Source organism: Planococcus citri, chromosome 5, assembly GCF_950023065.1.
Source record: "Planococcus citri chromosome 5, ihPlaCitr1.1, whole genome shotgun sequence".
NCBI lineage: Eukaryota > Metazoa > Arthropoda > Insecta > Hemiptera > Pseudococcidae > Planococcus > Planococcus citri.
This window is the reverse complement of record NC_088681.1, coordinates 20,571,330-20,595,817: the sequence shown is the minus strand read 5'-3', so window position 1 is coordinate 20,595,817 and position 24,488 is coordinate 20,571,330. Positions and strand designations below refer to the sequence as shown.

At 36.2% G+C, this 24,488-nt stretch overlaps 6 protein-coding genes and 1 long non-coding RNA gene across 8 annotated transcripts in view; 3 read left to right on the top strand and 4 right to left on the bottom strand.

Annotated features, from left to right (window-relative positions):
- The window catches only part of LOC135848172 (uncharacterized), a 60,127-nt gene extending 57,318 nt beyond the window's left edge, over nucleotides 1-2,809 (top strand). The window contains exons 9-17 of the mRNA XM_065367984.1: nucleotides 66-256; nucleotides 354-565; nucleotides 653-807; nucleotides 879-1,019; nucleotides 1,106-1,253; nucleotides 1,334-1,519; nucleotides 1,596-1,718; nucleotides 1,799-2,000; nucleotides 2,080-2,809. Of these exons, the coding sequence (XP_065224056.1) occupies nucleotides 66-256; nucleotides 354-565; nucleotides 653-807; nucleotides 879-1,019; nucleotides 1,106-1,253; nucleotides 1,334-1,519; nucleotides 1,596-1,718; nucleotides 1,799-2,000; nucleotides 2,080-2,300 (1,579 nt within the window). The 3' untranslated portion in view covers nucleotides 2,301-2,809. The remainder of the gene's footprint in view (nucleotides 1-65; nucleotides 257-353; nucleotides 566-652; nucleotides 808-878; nucleotides 1,020-1,105; nucleotides 1,254-1,333; nucleotides 1,520-1,595; nucleotides 1,719-1,798; nucleotides 2,001-2,079) is intronic.
- Nucleotides 1-10,412, bottom strand: part of LOC135848176 (uncharacterized) — a 185,438-nt gene extending 175,026 nt beyond the window's left edge. The window contains exon 1 of the long non-coding RNA XR_010559323.1: nucleotides 10,005-10,412. This is a non-coding gene — a long non-coding RNA (uncharacterized LOC135848176). The remainder of the gene's footprint in view (nucleotides 1-10,004) is intronic.
- LOC135848998 (uncharacterized) lies at nucleotides 6,933-9,295 on the bottom strand. Its single transcript, XM_065369124.1, has 6 exons — nucleotides 9,007-9,295; nucleotides 8,655-8,920; nucleotides 8,358-8,570; nucleotides 8,065-8,244; nucleotides 7,730-7,987; nucleotides 6,933-7,638 (listed from the first exon to the last, which is right to left on the bottom strand). Exons 1-6 carry the CDS (start codon nucleotides 9,077-9,079, stop codon nucleotides 7,015-7,017), a joined length of 1,614 nt encoding a protein of 537 aa, XP_065225196.1. The 5' UTR covers nucleotides 9,080-9,295; the 3' UTR covers nucleotides 6,933-7,014.
- A 345-nt stretch (nucleotides 10,413-10,757) lies between the features above and the next one.
- sra (RRM_RCAN_like domain containing protein Sra) lies at nucleotides 10,758-12,802 on the top strand. Its single transcript, XM_065369380.1, has 5 exons — nucleotides 10,758-10,954; nucleotides 11,087-11,321; nucleotides 11,409-11,582; nucleotides 11,670-11,838; nucleotides 11,939-12,802. Exons 2-5 carry the CDS (start codon nucleotides 11,091-11,093, stop codon nucleotides 12,073-12,075), a joined length of 711 nt encoding a protein of 236 aa, XP_065225452.1. The 5' UTR covers nucleotides 10,758-10,954; nucleotides 11,087-11,090; the 3' UTR covers nucleotides 12,076-12,802.
- Nucleotides 12,803-13,284: 482 nt separating this feature from the next.
- LOC135849123 (uncharacterized) lies at nucleotides 13,285-14,788 on the bottom strand. Its single transcript, XM_065369381.1, has 5 exons — nucleotides 14,257-14,788; nucleotides 14,013-14,093; nucleotides 13,780-13,926; nucleotides 13,610-13,694; nucleotides 13,285-13,532 (listed from the first exon to the last, which is right to left on the bottom strand). The coding sequence occupies exons 1-4, from the start codon at nucleotides 14,393-14,395 to the stop codon at nucleotides 13,624-13,626; spliced, it is 438 nt and encodes a 145-aa protein (XP_065225453.1). The 5' UTR covers nucleotides 14,396-14,788; the 3' UTR covers nucleotides 13,285-13,532; nucleotides 13,610-13,623.
- Nucleotides 14,789-14,919: 131 nt separating this feature from the next.
- Nucleotides 14,920-17,962, bottom strand: LOC135849121 (polycomb protein Scm-like). 2 transcript variants are annotated; one of them, XM_065369378.1, is made up of 9 exons: nucleotides 17,735-17,962; nucleotides 17,608-17,653; nucleotides 17,397-17,536; nucleotides 17,178-17,322; nucleotides 16,723-16,877; nucleotides 16,413-16,647; nucleotides 15,731-16,051; nucleotides 15,323-15,654; nucleotides 14,920-15,236 (listed from the first exon to the last, which is right to left on the bottom strand). In XM_065369378.1, exons 1-9 carry the CDS (start codon nucleotides 17,735-17,737, stop codon nucleotides 15,102-15,104), a joined length of 1,512 nt encoding a protein of 503 aa, XP_065225450.1. In that variant the 5' UTR covers nucleotides 17,738-17,962; the 3' UTR covers nucleotides 14,920-15,101. The 2 variants fall into 2 exon arrangements, with proteins under 2 accessions (XP_065225450.1, XP_065225451.1); XM_065369379.1 differs by having other exon boundaries at nucleotides 17,730-17,961.
- Nucleotides 17,963-18,547: 585 nt separating this feature from the next.
- LOC135849120 (RRP12-like protein) lies at nucleotides 18,548-24,292 on the top strand. Its single transcript, XM_065369376.1, has 21 exons — nucleotides 18,548-18,778; nucleotides 18,844-19,060; nucleotides 19,136-19,262; nucleotides 19,328-19,522; nucleotides 19,590-19,706; nucleotides 19,773-19,994; nucleotides 20,080-20,754; nucleotides 20,838-20,965; nucleotides 21,043-21,175; nucleotides 21,250-21,480; nucleotides 21,556-21,788; nucleotides 21,874-21,997; nucleotides 22,068-22,347; nucleotides 22,431-22,588; nucleotides 22,673-22,950; nucleotides 23,040-23,215; nucleotides 23,286-23,432; nucleotides 23,520-23,654; nucleotides 23,744-23,830; nucleotides 23,926-23,998; nucleotides 24,085-24,292. Exons 1-21 carry the CDS (start codon nucleotides 18,646-18,648, stop codon nucleotides 24,191-24,193), a joined length of 3,978 nt encoding a protein of 1,325 aa, XP_065225448.1. The 5' UTR covers nucleotides 18,548-18,645; the 3' UTR covers nucleotides 24,194-24,292.
- The last annotated feature ends 196 nt before the right edge of the window (nucleotides 24,293-24,488 follow it).

Below are 24,488 nucleotides of genomic sequence, written 5' to 3'. Positions count from 1 at the left end.
TTTCATTTTCCACCCATACACCTTTAGCAATCAATCTCATAAAAATTGTTACCTACTTTTCACAGGGAGGAATTACGAGGTGTCAAACGAGACAACAACGCCAAAGATATCGATTGGCATAAAATAGCCAAAACTGCTCACGTGGAAATCATCACCAAACCTCCCACCACTAAAATCAACTCAAGCGAAGTTTTATTCAAAGTGAAATCAGCTTTGGTCGCATCGAACACAGTTCAAACACCAGTCATACAAAGTGGTAAGTTCATTAGATCATTCTTACAATATTCTTATAAATCATCCAACCAGAAGATCTAGCTCTTTAACAAACATTTTTCAAACATATATTCTTACAGCTCGTCCACCACAGATGTTCTGCTACATGACGAAATGGTCTCAGAATCGTCCTGGTCTCGGTAAATTCGCTCCAGAGAATATCGATTCGACCCTTTGTACTCATATTATTTACGCTTTCGGTACATTGAAAGATTTCCGACTTATAGTCGGTGATGACGAGGAAAGCTTTAGCAAAATTATCACCTTGAGAGAATCCAAACCATCGTTAAAGGTAATGTCATTTCTGCGCCAGGAGCACCTTCAAAGTCACTGAAAACCAGCACTTGACCTTGTATTCTTTACACTATCCATTTTACAGATACTCTTGGCCATTGGAGGATGGGCTTTCGGATCAACTCCGTTCAAAGAACTCACCAGTAATGTATTTAGAATGAATCAATTCGTATACGAAGCTATAGAGTTCCTAAGGCAATACAAGTTCGACGGTTTGGATGTCGATTGGGAATATCCAAGGTAACAATCCTCCAATAAAATGTCACCAATTTTCACATCGTTCTTAAAAAATTATGCAATTTGCATTGCAGAGGAGCTGAGGATAAATTAGCATACGTCAGTTTCTTGAAAGAGTTACGGACAGCTTTCGAGGGAGAAGCTAAGACTGCAGGGCAGCCAAGATTACTACTCACAGCTGCAGTTCCAGCCAGTTTCGAAGCTATAGCTGCCGGGTAATGAAACTCTAAACATCTAAAAAATCGTTTTCACCACTACGAAGACCTATTTAATCGATTGTCGCTGTTGAAAATATGTATAGGTACGATGTTCCTGAAATATCAAAATACTTAGATTTTATTAACGTAATGACCTACGATTTCCACGGTCCTTGGGAGAGACAAGTAGGCCACAACAGTCCCCTATTCGCCCTGGAAAGCGCCACTAGTTACCAAAAGAAACTCACAGTTGTAAGTACACCTCAAATTGGGGGTGGGGGAGGGACTTCAATTATGTAGAAACCATATTAAGATTATTTCCATTTCTTTAGGATTATAGTGCGAGGGAATGGGTGAAACAAGGAGCACCTAAAGAGAAGCTGATGATAGGAATGCCAATGTATGGACGTTCGTTCACTCTGGTCGAGGCTTCGAAATTCGATATCGGAGCTCCATCTTCGGGAGGGGGAACTGCTGGAAAATATACAGGAGAACCTGGCTTCTTAGCTTATTACGAAGTGAGTTCAAAAGCAACTTGACTACTCCCTGGGAACTTACACCATTGTTTTATATGGCTCTATCCTTTACGTACAGATTTGCGAATTCTTGAGAGCTGAGAACACCACCTTAGTGTGGGATAACGAGCAACAAGTACCATTCGCTTACAGAGGCAACCAATGGGTCGGATTTGACGACGAAAGAAGTCTTAAAAATAAGGTAAGCTGGACTTCAAAACCCTGCTGAATCTGCTGACTTTTTAACAAACAATTTACAATATTCCTGTTACTATTTTGCAGCTGACTTGGCTCAAAGAAGAAGGATTTGGTGGCATTATGATATGGTCACTGGACATGGACGACTTCAGAGGTACTTGCGGAAACGGTAAATTCCCATTACTACAAGCGATGAAACAAGAATTCGAAAATTACAGTGTAAAATTAGAATACGACGGTCCCTACGAATCTTCTAGTCTGAATTCACTTTACTCAACAAAAGATCGTAAGTATACTCTCTCTTCACTCACAAACGATTTGAGTGTTGAGATTCGAACTAATTTCATTTTCACTTCGAATATTAGCTCAAGCTGTCTCTTGCGAAGACCAAGATGGCCATATTTCATACCACCCCGACAAAGCGGATTGCACCATGTATTATATGTGTGAGGGTGAAAGAAAACACCACATGCCATGTCCTTCAAATTTAGTCTTTAATCCAAAAGAAAATGTTTGCGATTGGCCGGAAAATGTCGAAGGTTGCACGCATCATACGCAAGCGCCTCCTACATCTAAACGAAAATAAGTGCCGAGTAATTTGAAAAATATGTAATTGTTGTTAAATTAATTGAAATCAAATATTTTAAGTTTTTCTCCTCATTTTTCCTTTTTTTTTTACAACTTGTGTACTATAATTGCTGACTTTTTTTTTTTGTATTTTTATATTATCGTTCTTTTTTTTTTGTCGCCAAAAATTTTATAAAGAAAACTCTTTTAATTCGTGATTAATTTATTGATTATATTCTTAGTTAACCATTTTCCTTATTTAGTTTGTGTACATAATATAATGATTTAAATTTGTATACGAATAGTATATCCCAAGTGTCATAGGAATTACGAATTAGTAAAGTTAAACCTATGAGTTTTTGTTTTTTTTTCTCTCTCTGAGTCACATACCTATTATTATTATACGTCATGATGTGTAATGTAAGTATGTATATTATTTTTAACGAATGTAAATACGTTTTTTAGTTAATTGTACAATTTGCCAAGCAAATGTTTTTATTTTGTTGCTTCTCAGAATTATATAATTTATTAAAACTTGGTATTTTTTATTGTGGTAAGGGAGGGGGAAAGAGGAGAAGAAACAGGGAACAAATGAATTGTATCTACAGAGGAAAAACCCCAAAAAGCTCCCCATCAGTAATTTATTGCTGTTTTGATGGCTTTTTTTGTGAATTTTTGACAAATTTTGCTAAAATTTCATCAGTTTTGGGCAATTTCTGGTGATTTAAATGTATTTTTCATTAACTGTTTACCTGACTTTCGCACGTTTCTAACCCTTCTTCATGAATTTTTTGCTGATTTTAGTGGCATTTTAAATCTTTTTGGCAATTTTCAGTTAGGTATTTTATTTCTGTTTTGGATATTTTTACATCATTTTGATATATTTTCGACATTCGATCAACGGAATAATATTAATCTACTGTTTTGTTCTAAAATGACTCCGAAGTCTGAAATAAATTTTTTTATTCTGCGGGGGAGTGATGCAGCCTCATGTTAGAGGAGCTTAGAAAGCAGCTGGTGATGAGAAATACTTTGAAAAATAATTTCCAACCATATTCGGGATCGTAGGTAGGTATCTATTCAATCCCCCCTCCAAAAAAAAGTAACATTTTAGTAACTAAAAAATTAACAAGACATGAGCAAAACATCCAACGATTTTAAAGCTAATGTAGAAAAAAAAACACCAAAAAAAGCCAGAGCATTTGAAAATTTTTGTTAAAAATGTAAAAAAAAAGGACTTTTGAGCACTTACTGGCAAAAAATTACACTTTTTCCAAATTTTGTCAAAAAAGAGAAAGTGTAGCAAGACTTATAAGCAATTTTCGACATGAAAGTGAAAACTTTGACAATTTCTGGCAAAAAAGCAAGACTTCAAGCAAATTTTTGAAGAAAACTATTTCCCACTTTTTTCCTCCAAAAAAAACGATAATTTTTCCAAGTATTCTTGGCAAAAAAGTAAAACTTTCCAGCAATTTTCAGCAAAAAAGGAGCACTTTTAGGTAAAAAATCAAGATTTTAAAGCAATTTGGTAAAAAGCGAGAATTACTGTTTGTATAACATTGACAGGCTAGACAGGTAGGTCACTTACCACGAGTGACGAGATGCCCGACAGACGGACAGATAGGCCAGTGATCTTTAGAAACCAGAGACATAGGATCTTGGAAAGTCAGACAAACGCAACTTATAGGCACTTGAATGGCCCAAGTATCAGGTTTAAGACTATGCATACACTTTTTCGACCTTCTCCCACCTTTGGCTCTTTTTACAAATTTCAGATTTTTGCATAATAGAGTCTAAATCATTCAAAAACATCTAAATTTTGACACCCCACTCGAAAAATTCAAAAATTTACTACTCACAACCCCTTTTGAGGGTCCATTTTAGGGCTAGGGTAAAAAATAACGTTAGAAATGAGTTTGGAAGGCAAAAATATGTAGATTTTGACACCTCACTCGAAAAATTCGAAAATTTACTATTCAGCCCCCCCCCCTCTATTGAGGGCTCATTTTAGAGCGAAGGTAAAAAATAACGTTGACAATGAATTTGGAAGGCAAAAATATGTAGATTTTGACACCTCACTCGAAAAATTCGAAAATTTACCATTCAGCCCCCCCCCCCCCCTATTGAGGGCTCATTTTAGAGCGAAGGTAAAAAATAACGTTGATAATGAATTTGGAAGGCAAAAATATGTAGATTTTGACACCTCACTCGAAAAATTCAAAAATTTACCATTCAGTACCCCCCCCCCCCCTTCTTATTGCGGGCCCATTTTAGAGCTAAGGTAAAAAATAACGTTAGAAATGAATTTGGAAGGCAAAAATATGTACATTTTGACACCTCACTCGAAAAATTCAAAAATTTACCATTCAGCCCCCCCCCCTATTGAGGGCTCATTTTAGAGCTAAGGTAAAAAATAACGTTGACAATGAATTTGGAAGGCAAAAATATGTACATTTTGACATTCCACTCGAGAAATTTAAACATTTATCACTCCGCACCCCCCCTCCCCCCACTATGAGGCCCTTTTTGGGAGCTAGGGTGAAAAATAACGTCAAAAATTAATTCAGCGCTTCAAATTACCCCTAAACACACATCTACAAGTCTACAATATCGAAGCTTTGATTTTTGGTGCGCTAAATTTCAGTCTGAACCGGTGTGAGACGGGTCAATGGCCTCAGAAGGCTGGACAGACAGTCTACCTTGGGAAGTCAGACAGACGAGTCAATGACCTTAAGAGGCTAGACTGATTGACAGTCTACCTGGGAAAGCCAGACAGACGAGTCAATGACCTTGAGAGGCTAGACGGGCAGACAGACGCGGGCAGACTGCCTTGAGAAGCGAGACAGGTGGGTTAGTGACTGTTAAAGAGGCCAGACAGGCAGATGACTGACCTTGAGTGGGTACAGAGACAGGTTGATGACCTTGAGAGGGCACACCGATGGCACAATGGCAATGTCCTAGAAAGACTTGACAGACAATGTAACTTTAAATGGCCAGACAGGCAGACTGACGACCTTGAAGGCTGAACATGTTGTTCTGTGGTGAGGGGGAGGGAAGTGCTCTAACGTCTGGACTGACCCCTAGTTTTTTTCTGGATATAAGTACAAATACAAGGAATTTCCGTCAAGGCAACAAATATTTTTTGTGATTGTACCTACTTCTGAAGGAAGTACCAACAAAGGTGACATTGAAAAACTAAAAATTCTCATTTACTTACAACAGGTAATGAAATGAATGACCCTTGATGTGTCTACAATCACATGCACGTTTAAAAAAATTTGACTGAAAACGACCATAGATGGCAATTCTCGCCAGTAATGTCAATTTTATCCCTTTAAAAGAGGTTAGGGGTGAATACGACTCTTCAGTAATGCTTCTCCCCACTCCTTTCCAGTTTCCATTCAAAGAAAAATTCGATAACAAATGGAAATGAGGTACCGTAAACTGGGGTAACATTGAAATCGCTGGGTAACATTGAAGGGTGCGGTTTTTCATCACGTTTTGCTCCATGGCGGTGGAACTATGAAGAATGGAGCAATTCTGACACCGGGAATGGATAGAGTACACTTTGGCAGTTATTTTTCCTATTTTATCATTTTCAACTACTGGTTCCAACGCCAATAAAAAAGCAAATGAAAAAAGGTGGTGTTTTAATTAATTCTAATTGATGTGAAAAGCTTGGTGTCTGGAATTTTTAATTTTCAAATAATGAGTCAAGTGACATTATAGATGTATTGGTACACCTCCTGACTACAAATTAGCGCATTTGTTCATGTGCCAAAGTTCTTCCCGGAGGAGTAAAAAAATAATATTCAAACTGGGGCAACTTTGAAGGCTACAAAAAAATCATGAAATTTCAGTAAAATTGGCCAAAAATGCATGAAAATGCTTGAAAACTTGTTAAAAATGATGTGTAAACTTGAAAAATAGCTCTAAAATCATTAAAAAATGATGAAATTCGGTAAAATTGGCCAAAATGCATGAAAAACACCTGAAAACTAGAAAAATGTCAAATTATCATTTTGGAGCACTCTTCCATAAATTCAATTGTGAATATGGATCATTTTGTAGGTGCTTGAAGCGTATAAAGTCACCAAGAAGTGAATATTCATGTTTTTGATAATTTTTGACCTTGAGTGAAGCACATTTCAAGGGGCCTTCAAAGTTACCCCAAACGCTGGGTAACTTTGAAGGGCACTTCTTTTGGCTTTTGCGCCTGACAGGAAGAAGGTAGACAACTTCTGTAAACGCCAAAATGTAGTGCTGACATAGCTTTATCAAAAGCACCACACACATTTCTCCTACCTCCGCCATTCATGCCTCTAAACATGAAAAATTCTGAAAAATCCTTCAATGTTACCCCAGTTTACGGTAGACAATTAGACATGTCAATTTCCATTGATTAGACGTCGCTGAGTTCGAATATCTGATGAATTATTGGATTTGAGTGCTGAGTACCCTCAAGCGTCTCCTCATTGAAGTGAACGATAAATTTCTAATTAATTCGATGATTATTTTTGAAATCGTAGCGCAAAAACTCAAAGTTCAATTTGTAAATAAAAAAATCAGCACTGAAATTTAAAAATACACAAAATAGTTCAATATTATCTATTGATAAATGTTAAAACTTTCCAATGCGTATAAATTTTTATTCGAGCACTTCAATTAAATTATTATATTCTTGCTTATGATTAAGATTCTCATTCCGACGTTAAAAGCATCCATCCATTCGACTATTCTTTTGAGCTTTCAACGTCAGCAGCATCATCAACATCAGCAGCACTATCATTAATCAAGTTTTGAAAACTTTCTGGAGCATCTTCCATCACATTGGAATTTATTTTCCCCTCGGATAATTCTTTGAACTCGTCATCTACATTTTTCTTGATATCTTCTGTTTCTGTATCTTTTTTAATCGATGGGAATTTTAATAAATTTAAATCGTAAGATGGCTGCTGTTTGTACGCTTTCAAACGTCCGTATATTTTTTTCAACGTGGCGAAATCGTTCTGACAAACATAAACATTATTAAATTCATTTTCCCACGAATCTTTTGTTATTGCATCCCATCCCCAATCTTTTGTGACATCTTTTTGACAGAGTTTCGTCTCTTTTTTGTAATAAGGATCGTTATGAATCACAATAATGGCAGAGTACCAACAAGGAGTTATTTTTTCAGATTCTAGGTGCTTGAATTGGTATTTGACAATTTTATAAATTATTTTCGGCACCGGAATTTTACTATTTTCCGTATCCAAATATATTTTTGATTTTCCTCGAGTTCGGGTCCCTGATTTAGGTAGCTCGAGTACATCATCGGTGATTCCACCAATTATGAGCAATTTTCCTTTGGTGACCTATCGTAGTAAAATTACGTAATCAAAATTCAATAGTAGGTAAGTGTTAATTCACTAGGTAGGTTCAAAAATATTGAACGATAATCCATACTCTATACAACGAATACAAATACTGGTCCACTTTCAGCATCACTTTTTCCACTGTATCGGTCCAAATAGGTATGGTCGCCAAGTTTGAACACACTGGTGTTGCTGAAGAGCCAAATACGAACTGACCCATTGGAATTAGCAACCATTTTGATAAACACAGATTATAAAGTTCGCAGTTAGTCTTCTCCATACGACATACTCCCCCTTCACAATGAGTTGGTGGTAGGCTTACGCTTGTGAATATCTTTTTCTGGTTTGCCTGAGTAAAGATCAACACGTTAGAATCAAATCTTTGAAAATTTCTAGGATAATACAGAATCCGAGATGATATCCAACTTGTGAATATAATTGATCTATTTTGATATTTTCATAGACTGCTGATCCTAAGGTATAATCTGCACATTGTTCTCCAGCAACAGGCCATTTGTTATTACCACGAATAACGTAGATTACTTTTTCCAATATATTCTTGTAAAAATCGAACCTCAGCTTATTCAGATACAACCAGGTGAACCCCTGCAAAATAAACGAAGCTCAATTTTTTTTTTTTTGGAACATCACGAGCAGTCCTACAATGAAGTAAAATAAAAAATAAAAATCAGTATTGAGCTCAAGAATTTTCATAATACCATTTTCCTGTTTCCTTTGAACCATATTTCGTCATTTTCGTCTTGTACCGTATTCTGCTTGGGCCTCATAGCTTCCTTGGCTTTTTTACCAAAAAGGAACGAACCTTTCAATATCATATGTTCTCTCATTAATCGAGTTGCTTCTTCAGGTGTCATGAATTTTTTCCGATTAAAGTAATGAAAATAATCGCTATCTCTCAATTTATAGTAAATCTAGAAAAAAAATCCATTTAGGACAAAAAAACATCCGAAATTCCAAATCCATACAGTGAAAATCGTATAACTTGAAAAACAAACCGCGTAACCAAAATGAAAATTCACATGTTCAGGATCGAATACCAAGGAAGGTTTATAAGATTCTTTGCATATATTAATTTTCACTTCGGACAGTTGATCGCCTTCTTCGTTGATTTGTTGCACGATCAAAGCATTTTTCATTAAATTACCAGCAGCGGATTGTGGAGCAGGACAGGCAGTGGCCCAAGCACCAGTACCTCTGGCTTTTTTTGGAACCGGGTTCGGTAATTCGAAAAGCGCGCTGTTATACCTGTCAAAAATTAAAGCTAAAAATGCGGGGGAAAATTGAAATTTTATTACGTTTTAGAAGAAGAAGAGATGCTGAATCAGCAAAATATTGAATTGAACTTACCTTCTTCATCTTCACTTTTGATAGATGCAACAAAGATGAATAAAATCATGTAACTTGAAAATAAAATAGGCATTTTTCATTCACAATTGACTAAATCACAGAACATCGAATCAGAAACGATTCTCAAAGAAACTAGTACTGGCTAACTTTCTATTCGAAAATCGAAAGAAAAAAACTAGGCAGACACTTGCAACGTTGCTCACTTCCTTCGAGTAATTTCAATTACCACCTAATACATCATTGGTGATCTTCAGAATGACATTCGAATAGGTATTTTGCCAACTGCATCGACGCGATTTTACAGGCAAATGTTGGTATTTCAATATCTACACTTGATAAAACATCTACAGCAATGCATTACCTACCCATAAAAGTGTAATTTATCACCGCGTTTGTCACCAGTAATTTAGGAACAATGGCGCAGAAGCAGAACATCGGTTGTTGAATGGATTTGAAAAGGAAAATTTAGCAACAATTTCGAAACAGAAAATTACTTCCAAACGTTCGTTTTTTCCACGATTTCATCGGTACTCGGTTTCAAACGAAGTTAGGAAAATGATGGCTTATTGGATGTGTTTGTTTGGAAATGTCTTCTTTCTAAAATAGGTACACGTTGACACTGGAATAGAAGAATGTCCGGAAACACAGCAAGAATTTCCTCAGAAGTTTACAGAACTAGCTGAAGCTCATCAGATGAAAAGATGGTGTCAACGAATCGTTCTGAAAATCAGACGATTCAGTACTCTACCACTCTATGAAGAACATTACTGAACACACAGCCCAAATCAAATAAAAATTTTCAAAAATGAGGATTGATTGTCGAACACGGAGAGGAGGAGCGCCAGAATAGGTAATTTTAGTTCTACATCAACAATACACCGATCAAATCGATCAACAGAATTCATCTACCTGAATCAAACACAATTGAGGTACTCAACTTCCAGAAGTGATTTAAACTAAGAAATAGAATGCAAAAACTGCAAAAAGCAAAAACTTACCCATAAGAGTAGGTACTATCTGGTTCCGGTAGTTCCGGCAGCTTCCATTTTCCAAATTCCATTAGTCAGCAGTCACCGGTAGATGGAAATGAAATATCTGCTTCAGCGTCCATCAGTGAAAGTGATTGATTTACTGAACACAGTTCATAACGAAGACACTCGCGAATCCGAATTCTCATCGAAGCATTTGATTAATTTGATTAACGATTAATTCAATCTGAAACACCGATCGAAAAGTGATAAAATTGTTGGAAAACTTACGCCTATTGTCCATTTATTATCTACTCGAGAACACTTTTTCTCACGAACTATGACTCCATTAATGGATATAATTCTTTTCATAGAATAACACGAATAAATAACAAGATTAAACAATAAAACACGAAGAAATTTGGTAATTTGAGCAATTTATCGCGATATTTTTATAACAAGAGCAATAAAAAACAAAAAACTGCTTCTACAAAATGGTGACCCGAATGCGTCATTCGAAATCACTGTTACCATAAACACAAACACAAAATGTAACATGAAAATTTCACACGATAACGAAAAATACGAAATTCGTCGAATTTGTCATAAAAAATAACACTTTAATTTTTCTAAAATATTAATTTAGAACTCGATCGAATAAAATTCATTTAATATTACTTCTAAATTAATTTTATACGTTCACAAAACGAATAAAAAAACGGACCTAAAAAGAGAAATAAAATCATATGATTAATTAGCTACGTTGGTAACATCGTCATGCCAGTTTAATGCAAAAAAAAAGGTAAAAATTTTCATCTTCAAATCGAGTTCGATGCTACTTCGAGAAGGGTTGATAAGTTATTTAAATCAACTTCTTTAGCATAATTTTCGATCGAATCCTCCCCTTAGAAGTAATCCAGACCTACTTCGAACACACGATTCTACAAACCACCAAGAAATGAAACAGTTTCTTTGCTAAGGTAAGAAAAACTTGGATCACTGCTTACTGAAACACACAAAACACTAATCCCTCTCTACCTTATAACCTTATGCATAGATATTTCACGAATCACTCGATCATTAGCTAATCACTATGGTTTAATTTGAACTAGGATAATGGACGAAGGAAAAATGATAGTAGACGATTGCGACGAAGGTGATATAATCATCAACGAAGTAGACGGTTTACCAGGACTGCACGAGACCACTTACAATGCTGATTTTGAATCTATACTTGAGAACATGGATTCTGAAACGTATGAGCAATTAATCAACGATGAAGATTTACCAACATCGTTAATAGTAACTAATGTTAACTCGGCACTATTCAATAGCGATGATCTTAAGGTTGGTGAACACCCCAAGTAGTAGGTAGATTTTGATAAGGAAATTGAACGTGTTTCTGAGGGTGGTTTTGTTGATACCAATGTTTAGAAAGAATTCGAAGATATGTTTAAACGTTTCGGTGAACCAGTTACATTTCAGTATTTTAAGAGTTTCAAACGTATTCGAGTCAACTACGAGTTTCCTTCATCTGCAGCCAAAGCTAGGATTCATCTTCATCACACTCGTTTCTGCGACGGTATAATTAATTGTTACTTCGCTCAGGTATTTCATACTTCGAACTACGAGATTTCAAAATACAAACAATTCGATCAAGTGTTCTTAAATTCGCGATTCTGTTTCATTTTATAGCCGGTCACACCAGTCGACAACGCTGATAGACATTTACAGTTACCTGCACCTGTTAAACAGTTCCTCATCTCGCCTCCATCTTCACCGCCGGTCGGTTGGGAACCACGAGTAGAAACCGAGCCTTTAATAAATTACGATCTAATCGCCGCCATTGCTAGTTTATCCCCCGGTACGTAAAATTAATCTAAGCTGAGTATTACGCATTTCGCGTAGTACATGGTTGTTTATCTTGGACTCATTTCGTTTATAAAAATGTAATATTTTCGCAGGTATGACTCACGAATTACTCGCTCCTACTGGATCACAGCCCGGAATAGTTGTTCATATCGCTGACGATGGTAGTAACCGTTCTCAAAATAAGCCCAAATTCATGCATACCAAATGTCCCGAAGCTGGCGACGAATAATAAAAAAAAAAGATCATATCGAACGCGCGTACATACTTATTATAATCTTCATATAGTGAATATTCGATGTTGTTTTTTCCAACTTATAATTCCCCCGGTCTTCATCTCTCTGTATTAAAAACTCTATCACCTTGATTACCCTCAGCTCCATCCTCTCTTCTCTGTCTCTCTCTTTCATCTCTAATGTATGTATTGATGTGTTTTTAATTTTAGAGCCTATTTGTTATTCTTTCCATTTTCATTTTTTTTTCGTTTTCGTTTTCATTACGTACCAAAAAGTATAGGAAAATCAAATCTATTACCATTCGAGAACATTCGCTCATTATTGCGAACGATCTCCCTTTTTATTTTTATTTCGCTTTGTCGCATTTATTTTCATTTCCTTATTCTTTATTTTTTTTCCTTGTTATTGATTTTTTTTTTCTTTCTTTAGTCAAAATTGTATTTATTTGAGAATTCCGAATTTTCATACGGAATTCTTCCTTCTTCTTCTAAACAAAAATAGTATTTTATTTAAATCTTTACTTTTATTTGTTTTTCTTCGTTTCTTTCTTTCTTTCTTTGCGTGTGTGTGTTTTTTTTCCTTTGTTGTTGAATACGAATAATTAAAATTATTCGATTTTATGTTCGTGATAATGTTAATAAAAATTATTTTCATAGTTACTCATTATGTTATGCTTTGTACGTACTGTGTGTTGATGAATAAAAGGTGTTTGTAAATAATCCATATTTCTGTTGTGAAAATTTGATGAAATGTAGACAAAAATTGTACGAAACGTCGTAAAAATGACTCGAAAAATGATCGCAGCCAATAAAAATTACCAAACTGAAAACATGTTAGCAAAACTTAAAAAAAATTATAAAGGCAAGAATTGCCTGGAATAGTTAATGAAAAAGAACGTCGTTTATGGTGTAACTTGACCACTGACCAATTATAATAACTTCATACCTACAACGTATTAGATTTCATATTTCCTAGAAGAGAAAAATTTGACTCCACAGTACATATTATGAAATGAAATTAATCAGCACGTTTCGAAGCGAGAAAATGATGTGCAGAAAAAACATCATTCTTAATGGAAGAGATGAATTATTCTCCCCTCATTGCGACATACTATTAAAATGAAGACATTGCCATTTGTCAATCTGAGCAAGATATTCTCATATCGTAATAACAGATGAAACTGAATCGATTAAAAAAAACGCATCTAACCACAGTACAGTAACATTTATTTTGAAAACGTAATGAAAATTTACAGCGAACTACTATACGCGAGAGAATCACTGATTTTGATCAGTAACACGAAAAATATTTACACAAGTTAACAAAGCAAAAGATAAACTCTATATATAGGTACTTGAAAACCCAATAAGATCCAGGAGTACAAAGTAATTTGAAATTCTTCGTCGCCTTTTCAAGTAAGCCAGCGCTAGCAGAATAGTAGGAAGTTGTAAATCTGTAAAAGTAGGTATTATGATAATGTTTTAGAATAAATGGTAATTTTACACCAAAGCTAATTATTATTTCAAATACCTTCATAATGCATTTCATTTAGAGCTGGACACATTCGAATCGAAAGTACCGCTACGTTCAGGTAAACCAAGGTATTTTTCGACACCTAACACAACAAATAAAGTATGCAAAACTAAAGTAACTCATCGATAACTAAAACATAATTTTAAATAAGAATTATAATTTTCAACCTGCGTGTTCCACCATATTAGTCAGAGATTGACGATCTTCTTTTTGAAATAATTGCAACTCTGAAATGACGCTCGAGTTACAGTATGCGGTATAGCCATTCTGCATAATATGTAAAATCAGGAAGAACGAAACAGTTTGGGGACTGACTGCAAAATCAATATAAATTACATCATTTTAGCAACAACTTACATTATGGATGTGATTGGTACTCAACAATAAAAATACTCCTTACACAATCTTCTCGTAAGCTTCGCCAAAGCAGATTTGGGTCCGGCAGCTTTTTTCATCGTCTTGAACTTATCCGACCAAATTACTATAATATAATAATATAATAACTTCAAACCCTCATTTAAAAATTGAAAAGTTAAGAACTCGTAACACAATCAATTTAGACAATATGAAAAATACGACCATTTATTTTAAAAAAACAGAACAACGCAATTGACAAAAAAAATTAATGAATAAAAATCCTCAACTGAATATTTGTTTCTTCTTCGTAATACACGACGCTGTAGCAGCAATTTCAAAGTAATCGGCCAACTTGAGACATTCTGTTTTCAATACATTCAAATACGAATTCAGTCTATCCAATACTTTCGTATCATTGGACATCATGTAGAAATCTGGTTTTGCCCCCTCCTTGAGAAAATCCTGGCTACGCCACTGACTACAATACCTACTTCTTATAATTACGAAGAGAAACTGTTCTGCAGATTCATACTATAATCAGTAATCATCCTCACAAGCTCCTCAATGAATTTTTTCTATTGATACGTGCACGTGCTACAATGAAATGCTAACGTAATGCTCAATTAATCCCCCACCTGTCTCCGGAAATTACAAGAGTCACGAAACAAAAACCCTGCTATCAGTCAACAAAAATAGAAAGAATAATCTAATTATTCGATAAGATAAGTAAACTTTAATTCAAGTACTGGTACTTATCGATTAGGTGTTTCGCATCCGAGGTAATGTTACTAAATCCAATTATTCCGAATTTTTCTCCCAATCCTGAGTTAGTATAAATGGAATCGAAATACTTCACAATGCTCAATCACTGAATTCATAAATCGATTCGATTTTCGGCGTAGTTCGATAACGCTGCCATCGAATCAAAGACTATAAATACTCGAAATCAATTCAGTAACAATAAGTGGTATATTTTTCTCAATTTAAAATACCAAAGAGACAGAAAAAAACGGTTCTATACAAAGTTAACATGATAAAATGCAGCATCTCAAATACTTAATACGAAAATCCAAACCTTAAATAGGTATCGTAGTCTGAGACTACGATGGAAAGAAAAACCTTTCAATAAATATTACAGCACGAAGTGCTTTTTATTTTTAATCTTCGACACCAAATGGCAAATTTTCAACGCTGGTCCCAGTTTCAGTCCCATACCAGACATCAAGGTATCCGCATTAACCAATAATAAAGCTCCTCCGTCGATTTCCTATCATCAGATAAGACGAATAAAATAAAAATATACGTTTCGATCAACACAACGCAACACAACGCAATGTTGTACGAAATACTTACATGTTCTCTGAACAAATCAGCATGTACACTGAGTCCCGGATCACTATACGAGATATAGGCGACCACGTCTTCAAAAGACCAATCGGCCGGATTGGTGGGAAGTTTTGGAGGCATTTCGGCCTGTGTTGTGGAAGTTGCAGCTTCTTGCTGAGCTTGTACTTCGGTTTTCGGAATGGTTGTCGAGGTATCGGCCTCTATCAGGGTAACCTGAGGTGAAGACGGAGCTACTGGTACTTGAGGGGGTATATTCGATTGTTGAGGAGAGTTATCACTTTGAGGTATAGGAGACACGACTTGTATCCGTGCTTTGTTTTTATTCGCCAAGCCGACAGCTGTTCGAATTAAACAATCGTGTTAGTTTAATATTTCGTAAAAAAAAAGGGGGAATTGGGATTGTTTCTTGTGTACCTTTAGGTGGTTGCACAGGATGCCCGATTTTGGCACACCATCCTACTGGGAATATATCACGATCGTAATAAGGACACCAGAACGAGCCTTTCCATCCGTCAAATGTAATGAAGATTTGGTCGTCTTTGACGTCGGCGATCGTTGCTGGACATATCAGGTGGGGGTTCTTTTTATCGACAGCTTCCAGCTTTTGACCGATTTTGAAATAGTTTTCGGCCGGAGTGGGTGGTTCTGGTTTAAATGCTTGTAGAGGTGCCATCATAGCACCGTTAAGCGTCTTCACAAGAAACATAGGCCAACAAGAAGCGTTCGATCGGAAACCTGCAGGTTAAATGGCAACTCAATAAGATTTAATTCGAGTTTCGTGCGTTTCTCAATGAAGAGGAGGGGGGGGGGTGGTCTTTCTTGGGGCCAGAACTTTCGACATACGCTTTCAAAAGCAAGAAACTCCAGATTACAATTCATCCGTGAATAAAAGCTGGGCTTTCCATCATTTGAATACATCGCGATAAAACATATCAATGAATTTTTAAATATAGCCTAGATAATATTGAAAATCAAAGGTCGAAAATGAGTAAATTCATACTGCTGTATCACGAATCGCACTTCCAACTATACTAACGCAAGTCACTGGCGCCAGAAAGAACTTCTCGGGTGCACAATTTCGAAAAATTATACCAACCTAGCGGAGGTTGCAACATTCCGCCTTGTTTTTCACAATGACCAATGCCATGTATCTCACTAGAATCAACCAGTCTCCAGAAATCATTTTTATTATCACCGCCATCAAGTCTTAAACGTAACCGTGGTCCAATTTTGCTGATCACATTCGCTACACAAGTCGATGTTACATTGCGAGGATCCAATGCTTCGAGTTTCATATTCGGTTCGAACAGATTCTCAGGTGGCTCGGGGTACTAAATCAAAATAACGATAATTAGTCACTACTATACGCCTACTGCCCGATATGAAAAAATTAAAACTAAACGTACTTGTTTAAAACAATCCGCCGGAGCTGGCTCGCTATTAGTTTCTTTCAAATATGTTTCCCAATCGAACGTTTGCTGAGTAGTCAAGTAATGCGTAGGACTAGGAGGGAGATCATGATTATTGGAAATCGCACCGCCGAAATGTGATTTGTCACCGCCTGCGAAAAAATTCCACATTATGTACGACTATTATATATAATACACCACGTCCGGCTCGAGTTCATAAAGCGAAATAAACGCAAAACAAAATAACATCGTATCAGAGCGATGAACAACGAGGTCATTAATACGTAATAATTTTTATCTTATCTCGCATTTCACGAACACAGACAGAAGCTCGAGAATGGCGTTTTTTTTTTAGCAGGTGATTTTATCTAGCTTTTAGGCTTATCTATTCTAACCTCAATTAGCGAAATGAAATCGAGGCTGGTTTCTAATCCATTAACCGAATAACTTACATCTTTTTCTATTCTCTGCAAACATTAGCTTCTTCTGGTATTTCGCTAAGCAATCCCTGGAGCAAAAATCTTTCGTAGTGTTACTCGGTGTCTCCCATTTGACAGGAGAGCTTCTGATAGCGTTATCACATTCGGTACAAGATGCCTGGAAAACTTTCGTTATTTTTTCATTTATCGCACAAACACAATCCGGCACAGTATTGATTTGAATTCACTTACTTTAGCGTGAGCTTTGCGAAACGAAGCTAGGCAATTCTGCCCGCAGAACTCCTTTTTGCCGGTAGATGTAGGAAGCACGAATATCAGCGGTTTGTGTTGGTTGCACCACAAACACCGAGGTTTGTGTTTCGCCGGACGGCCTACGAATACGAATACTAATTTGAGTATAACTCTTTACGTGAATTAATTTACAGCAAGTGATTATTATTACCTCGAAGTTTTGTTGATTGTGATGACATCTTCATTTCGATCAGAACCTAAACGGCAGATAAAAAACAGTGAAAATGACGTTGTTATCATAGCATTCGGATTTACAGTATGAAAAACACTTACGTTACCATTACTTGTTGGAGTTAATTTGGCATCACTCGAGTAGGTTTCTTCTTCGGCGTGATGGAACTGTGATGTAATTTTGTCAATACACTTTTCAAATACTCGAATTCACTCTTTAATAACGAAGAAACTTCAACGTTATCAATACGATTAATTAAATAAAATAATTAAACACGACAACAAAAATAACACCGTAGGTGACGCATTTTTTCGGACGCGAAACGCAATTTCTAGGCATCGTTTGTTGTTGGAACGCTCTCCGGCCAAGCGTCACAAAATGGCGCCCGTGAGAAGAATTCCAATTTCTTTTTTCAATTTGTGAACCAGTAACGCGATAATTTCGCAAAATATGCCATTAAAAGGTGACAATCGAGTAATTTAGACAATTTTTTATTAAAATTGAACCCCATCGTGGAAGATTTGTCAAATAAAATGCAAAAACAAAATTCCAGCAATTCACTGGCTACACTGATTTTCGGGTAATCACATTTTAAAGTTCATCCGAAGGCAACACTTACTGAAAAGTTTCAAAATAAAAGTGCTAGTTTGTTCATATAGAATGATTTAAATTCGTGGTGTGGTAAAAAGTTTTCGTAAAATTGGGCGAAATTTTTCTATTTATTCAGTTCGTTCGACTTTTGCTGAGTACAAAAACAAAGAAAATAATTACGTAGCACAAAATTGTCAAATTTCAACTTGAAATATCGAAGTTTTTTCACTCGATCGAAATCTCCATCTCACGAAATATCACCTCCTCCTAACACCAATGCTAGCAAACTTTACTAAAGAGCTTTTCGTAAACCACGTGGTTTACAAAAATTCGCATATTTTGATGGTATGCATTTTTTTATCAGAAATAGACCATAAAAATTTCAAAGTTGAATATAAATTGATCGTTTTATTGAAATAATTCATCATGGGAACGTTCAGAACTAGAATAAAAAAGAAAGGTAAACGATGGGTAAAGGGCCAGAGCTCGAATTCGAATCCATCCTCTCATAAATTCCGAAATCACGCCAAGAATAATTTCTTCAAAGAAGATATCGAAGGTAAGCGGTAATCACTTCTGTTTCAATATTTTCTCGACATATTTCACATCTGTATGCATTTCTAGGTCCGACTGTGAGTACTCTAACTGTCGATTCATTACGAAGGCACGATACATTGGTTGGATCTTCGAATCAATCCCGTGTTACTGGCGAAGATGGTCGCAGTATTTCTGAAAACTCGTGCGCTGATAACGATGCTCATTCATCGTATCAAAGCACCACCAAGACATTCGATACGTTCGCGTCGGATTGGACTTGTTGCTCGAATATCTCTTTCAATAAGTTCGTATTATTTCACGTTGATTACTTTACTACAGATGGATTTGACCGAACCTAACTGAATTGTTGAAATTGCAGGTTAATAAATCGTTTCGATCTGTCATCGGCTCATCATAAAGAAATGCTGGCCGTTTTAGCTGCTGTGACCGAAGTTATCAAAGCTAACGGTGGAACGGAGAATACCACTGAGTATTTCGCTGCGTTGGTATGTCTCTTCTGTTTACTATTCTGTCGTAGTGCATACGTTATTTTGACCGGTTTATTTCCCAGATGACTACTCTGGAAGGTATGAAATCAGACGAATTAACTGATAGCTCCGTTAGCGCCATTCTGTCTCTGTTATCGATGTGTATTAAAAGTGTACCGAAGAATATTCTACAGCTGAAGTTCGCTACTGTTTCGAAAACACTCATGGATCAGTTGAAAGTCTACGCTGATTCAGATCACAATGTGATTTTAAAAGCTGTAAGTTATTCTGTATTATTTGCCTCGTTTCGTTGCCCGAATTAATTGGTATTTCGTCTTATTTCAGTTGATTGGTTGTTTGAAAGTTTTATTATGTGCTCAAGACGTCGCCGTGTGGAATGATTCGTCGACTTATGCTATATACGACGCAATTCTAGCGTTTATTGTTCACACTAAGAGCAAAGTATGTTAAATCCGATGTATTTTAACTTCTTTTGAATGTTTGTAATACATTTTTTTTTTCGAATAGATAAGAAAATCAGCTCAACACGCAATCTGCGCTATTCTGAAAGGATCCACTTTTATGAAAACTGATTCTTCGCTGGTTTCTCATCCGGCAGCTGGTCATACTGCTAAACACTGCGTTAAATTATTAGAAAGCAGTAGCTCCGTTGGTGGAATGACTACAGTGTTGCATGTGCTCACTTTACTCAAGGAGATCATTGGAACTTTCCCAAAAGCTCAAGCGAAAGTATCTATCGACTCCTATATCGACTAGTTTTATCACATACTTCATTTTTAATATTCCCTGGCTACATTTTTTTCTCCAATTTCAGACCAGCTGCGAAACAATTCTGAAACTAATGACGCTCGGTAACAATCTAGTAACCTCGTGCAGCTTACAAGTACTCCATGGATTATTCGTTTCACGTCCCAATGTCGCAAATTGTCCCCCGACACTGAACGCTCAACTCATCACAGCCTTATACGATTACCAACCTCCGGTCACCGATACTCAGCCGATGCTTGCTTGGCTAGCTGTCATGCAGGAGGCTTTCATCAACCTGGCCAAAAATGATTTATCACTTTGCGCCTCAAACACGCCGAAAATTTTCGACGTTTGTGCTCCGGCTCTGTGTTCCGAGCGTAAAGAAGTTATCACTAATAGCACCCTAACGATGAACGCCATCTTGAAAGATTGTGTCGCTCCGATTGCCTCGGAACAGAATCAACCTCAGTATGAGACCATTTTGAAGAAAATCTTCGATATTTTAACCGGTTGCTTGAAGTATCAGTATCATAATGCTCGGAAACAAGTGCTTTTTTTGCTCGGTACGATGTATAAAGTTTGTGGTCAAACGTGTCACGAGTTTATGATTGATTGTCTCAAGACATTGGCGAATGATCGAGAATCTGAGGAGTTCCAGTATGGTAACGAAATAGAGCAAGTTTTCGCTTACGCTATCGAAACGATCGGACCTCAGACTATTATTAAACAAGTTCCAATTCAGGTAATGGAAGAAATTCAGCGATGTTCACCTCTATCGGTGTTTCTCTTGTGATGTATAATTTTCATTTATTTTTTATTCGCCAGATTTGCGAAGATAAAGATTCATTTGAAATCAAACGCAGCTGGTTACTGCCTCTTTTCAAAGATCACATCAAGAACTCTTCGTTGAAATGCTTCGTCGATGATTTCCTACCAATTGCTAGCGCTTTAAAGTAAAATAACCGCCTTTTTTCGACATTTTTCTTCGTCAACTTGAGATTTGAAATAATATTGTTATTCTTTCATACAGAGGTATGAACGAGAGACTCAATAAGGAGAAGAATCAAGCCAAATACGTCAGCTTCGAACTACTGCAGTCGCAGATATGGGCTTTATTACCTAGTTTTTGCGATCAACCGTCTGATATCGCAGCTACATTTCCGGTACATGTTTCGAACTTTTTAAACACTACGAATTCGAAGTATTTCTTTTATCTAATGTGTATCTATTGTTACAGACTATCGCTCAACCTTTGGGTAAAATACTAGACTCGAGGAAGGATCTGAAACAAACCGTACTGGCTGCTTTGAGGAAACTAGTTTACAGCTGCGCTGATAACGAGGCAGATAAACAAACAATGAGCAAATTCGCCAAAAATTATATTCCTATTTTGTTCAATATCTATACGACGCCTTGTAAAGGTACAGATGAAGAAGCTGCCAGGTTCTCTGCCTTCGAAACGATCAAAGTACAAATCATATTTTAAACCACATCTGTATTTTTCTCAAGTACTCGTCTTAATCGTACTAATTTTTCGATTCAGGTTTACGTATCGATAGCCGAAAGTTCTCTGTTGAATGAAATGTTCAAAAAAGCGTTGCAAAAATTAGAATCTGAAGAATGCCAAAAGAATAAATTCATCAAAGAAAGCGTCCTCGACTTGACTAGATTACTTTTACCGTACCAAAATAGCCAGTGCTTGAAATGGCTCTACGAGAAACACATAACCAAAGTATTGAACGTAGAGAATTTCAAAGAAGAAAAGAAATATTACAGGTGATTACAACGAATGTCATTTTTTTTCATCGTCTCGAAGTCTATATTTTTGAAATACTGATCCACATGTTTCGAAAATTTGCAGATTATTAGAAGATCTATGCGCTTGCGAATCAGAAGGATGCTCCGAATTCATGAAGAAGAATGTTCAAACGATAAAAACCCTACTGCTGAATTCCCTATCCAAAGCTGCGATTACTAGTCGAGGGGTAAGTTACCCTCCTCTATTGGTTCATTTCACCAAAATATGTTTTGATCACTTCTTTTCTTTATTTTTAGCCCCGTATCAGATGCTTGATCCATTTACTGAATCACGATTCGAGTAAAAAGACCATCCTCGAGTATATTCCCGAAGCAGTCCTCTGCTGTAAAGATTTAAATAAACGGTGCCGTAACTCGGCGTTCGAATTGATATGTAAAATGGCCGATAAGATATTAGAGCATGGTGATGCTAACTTTGCTGCTTTCATCGACGCTATTACTGCCGGATTAATCTGTTCCCCGAATATGATCGCTGCTACTATATTGGCATTAGCTTGTTTAATTCATTACAGTAAAGGTGAACGAATTTTTTTTCTCAATACTTAATTTAATTTGAATTTTGGCTAAATTATGTTTTTTTTTTGTTTTTTAAATTTGCAGAACATCTCCATAAAGAACAATTGGAAGCGATAATGCAAAATATATGTTTATTGGCTACATCAACTACGAGAGAAATAGTTGGACCGGCTCTAGGATTCATTAAAATGTTCATGACAGTCTACGAACCTAACTACGTTTCAACTCAACTAGAAGTAATCGTAAGTAAACCTATATTCGACTATTTTATCAATAATAGTTACCCTTTTACCCCGCAGGTGCTCATATGTGCGTTTTTTTCATAGGTGAGAACTTTATCCAGCGTGAAAGATGATTGCAAACGTCGATTCAGGCAGAAAATGCGCGACATATACGACAGACTGGTGAGGAAATTCGGAGCTTCGACCATCATCTCGTTTGTACCAACTCACGACGCTACAACGATGACCAGACTCAAAGCGTTGAAAAAACTCAACGACAGGAAGAAGAAAAGAAAAGAAAAAGAGAAGCAGAAACAAGCCGATTCGAAAGACGACTCGGATGATGACGATTACATGTTCAGTGCGAAATCTAAACCTAAAACGTAAGCTAGCCTCAATCATTCATCGTGCCCCTGTCCCTAATGTATAAGAATTGGATTTTTATATCACGACGACGATATTTTTTTTACAGAATGGAAGAAATTCTGGCCGAATGCGACGACGACGATGACGAACTGGACGACGATTCGGACGAACCGAAAGATAAACGTAATAAAAAGAAATCTAAAAAACACGACGTGTACTTACAAGAAGACGAAGACGATATCGTCGATTTCACTAGTTCCTCCGCCAATAGAAAAATCACCAGTGGGTATCTTTCGAACTTCTTCACGTGGATTTACTTCCTCATCTAACTGGTCTTCTTGTATTTTTATAGCCATTCATCCTGAAGAAAAACAAAAAATGGGAGATAAAATTAAGAAAAAACAGACTGAATTTAAAACTGCTCCCGATGGTCGTCTCATTATCGCAGAAGAAAAACCTGAAAAGTTACCCAGTACTAATAAAATACCCCTAGAAGATGGTAAGGGGTAGTTTTTCATCAATTTGAGAATCAACACGATTGGAATTTGAAAATACACGTATTTTAATCATTTTTTGGGCGTTTTAGATGATGACAGCGATGCTGGTGATGCTGATAATGAGAATAATCTGTCTAGTATGCTAAACGATATTGTAATCAGTCGTAAACGTAAGATGAGTTCGAGATCGAGCGAAACGTCCGAACCTGCGAATAAATATCAAGGTATTTAAAAATAAGCCTACTGAAAATTTCAATTTTATATGTCGATTCGATGAATATTTCAATTAATGACTAATATACGATTATTTCAGCCGGAGGAAGCGGTATTCATAGAAAAACCAACAAGAATCCTATCGATAAACACACAGGCTCTGAATATAAATCCAAAAAAGCCAAAGGTACCTAAAACTTTTACCATGAATAAATTTCGAATAATCAATTTCTCCTGTATTGGATTTCTAATTTTTTTAAATTTTAAATTTTTTTATTTTAGGCGATGTGAAGAAAAAAGGAATGCCAGATCCTTTCGCTTATATCCCATTATCTCGAAACTCGCTAAACAGAAGGTGATTTTTTATACCTACGAAGTTTGTTTATTTACAAGTGGAAATTTTTTAATTTACGTTTTTTTTTTTTTTACAAAATTTTACAGAAAAAAGAAAAAATCTGCCGGACAATTCAAGAGCCTTGTGAGAAGCGCGAAAAAAGGAGCTGCAGCTGGGAACAAAAATTTCAAAAGCAAGAATCGTAATAAAAAATGATAAGTTTTTTTTCTCGATCGATTGATTTGCCTTGTGATGGAATTTTTTGTACCTGTTAGCCATTTGTTATCGTTGTTAAGTAAAATTTCTTAATTTTAATTTTGTTTTTTGTTCATCTAACTTGTGTCTAATTTAGAAATTCATGAGTCGATAGACACGTTTCTCTCGTAAAAACGAACCTATTTTGCTCGTTAGCTGGATCCGTTAATTTCTTCTTTACAATCATAAAATGGAAATACTACATACAATCATCGGTGGTTGGTGGTTCGGAAGAGAACTTAATAATGATTTCTAG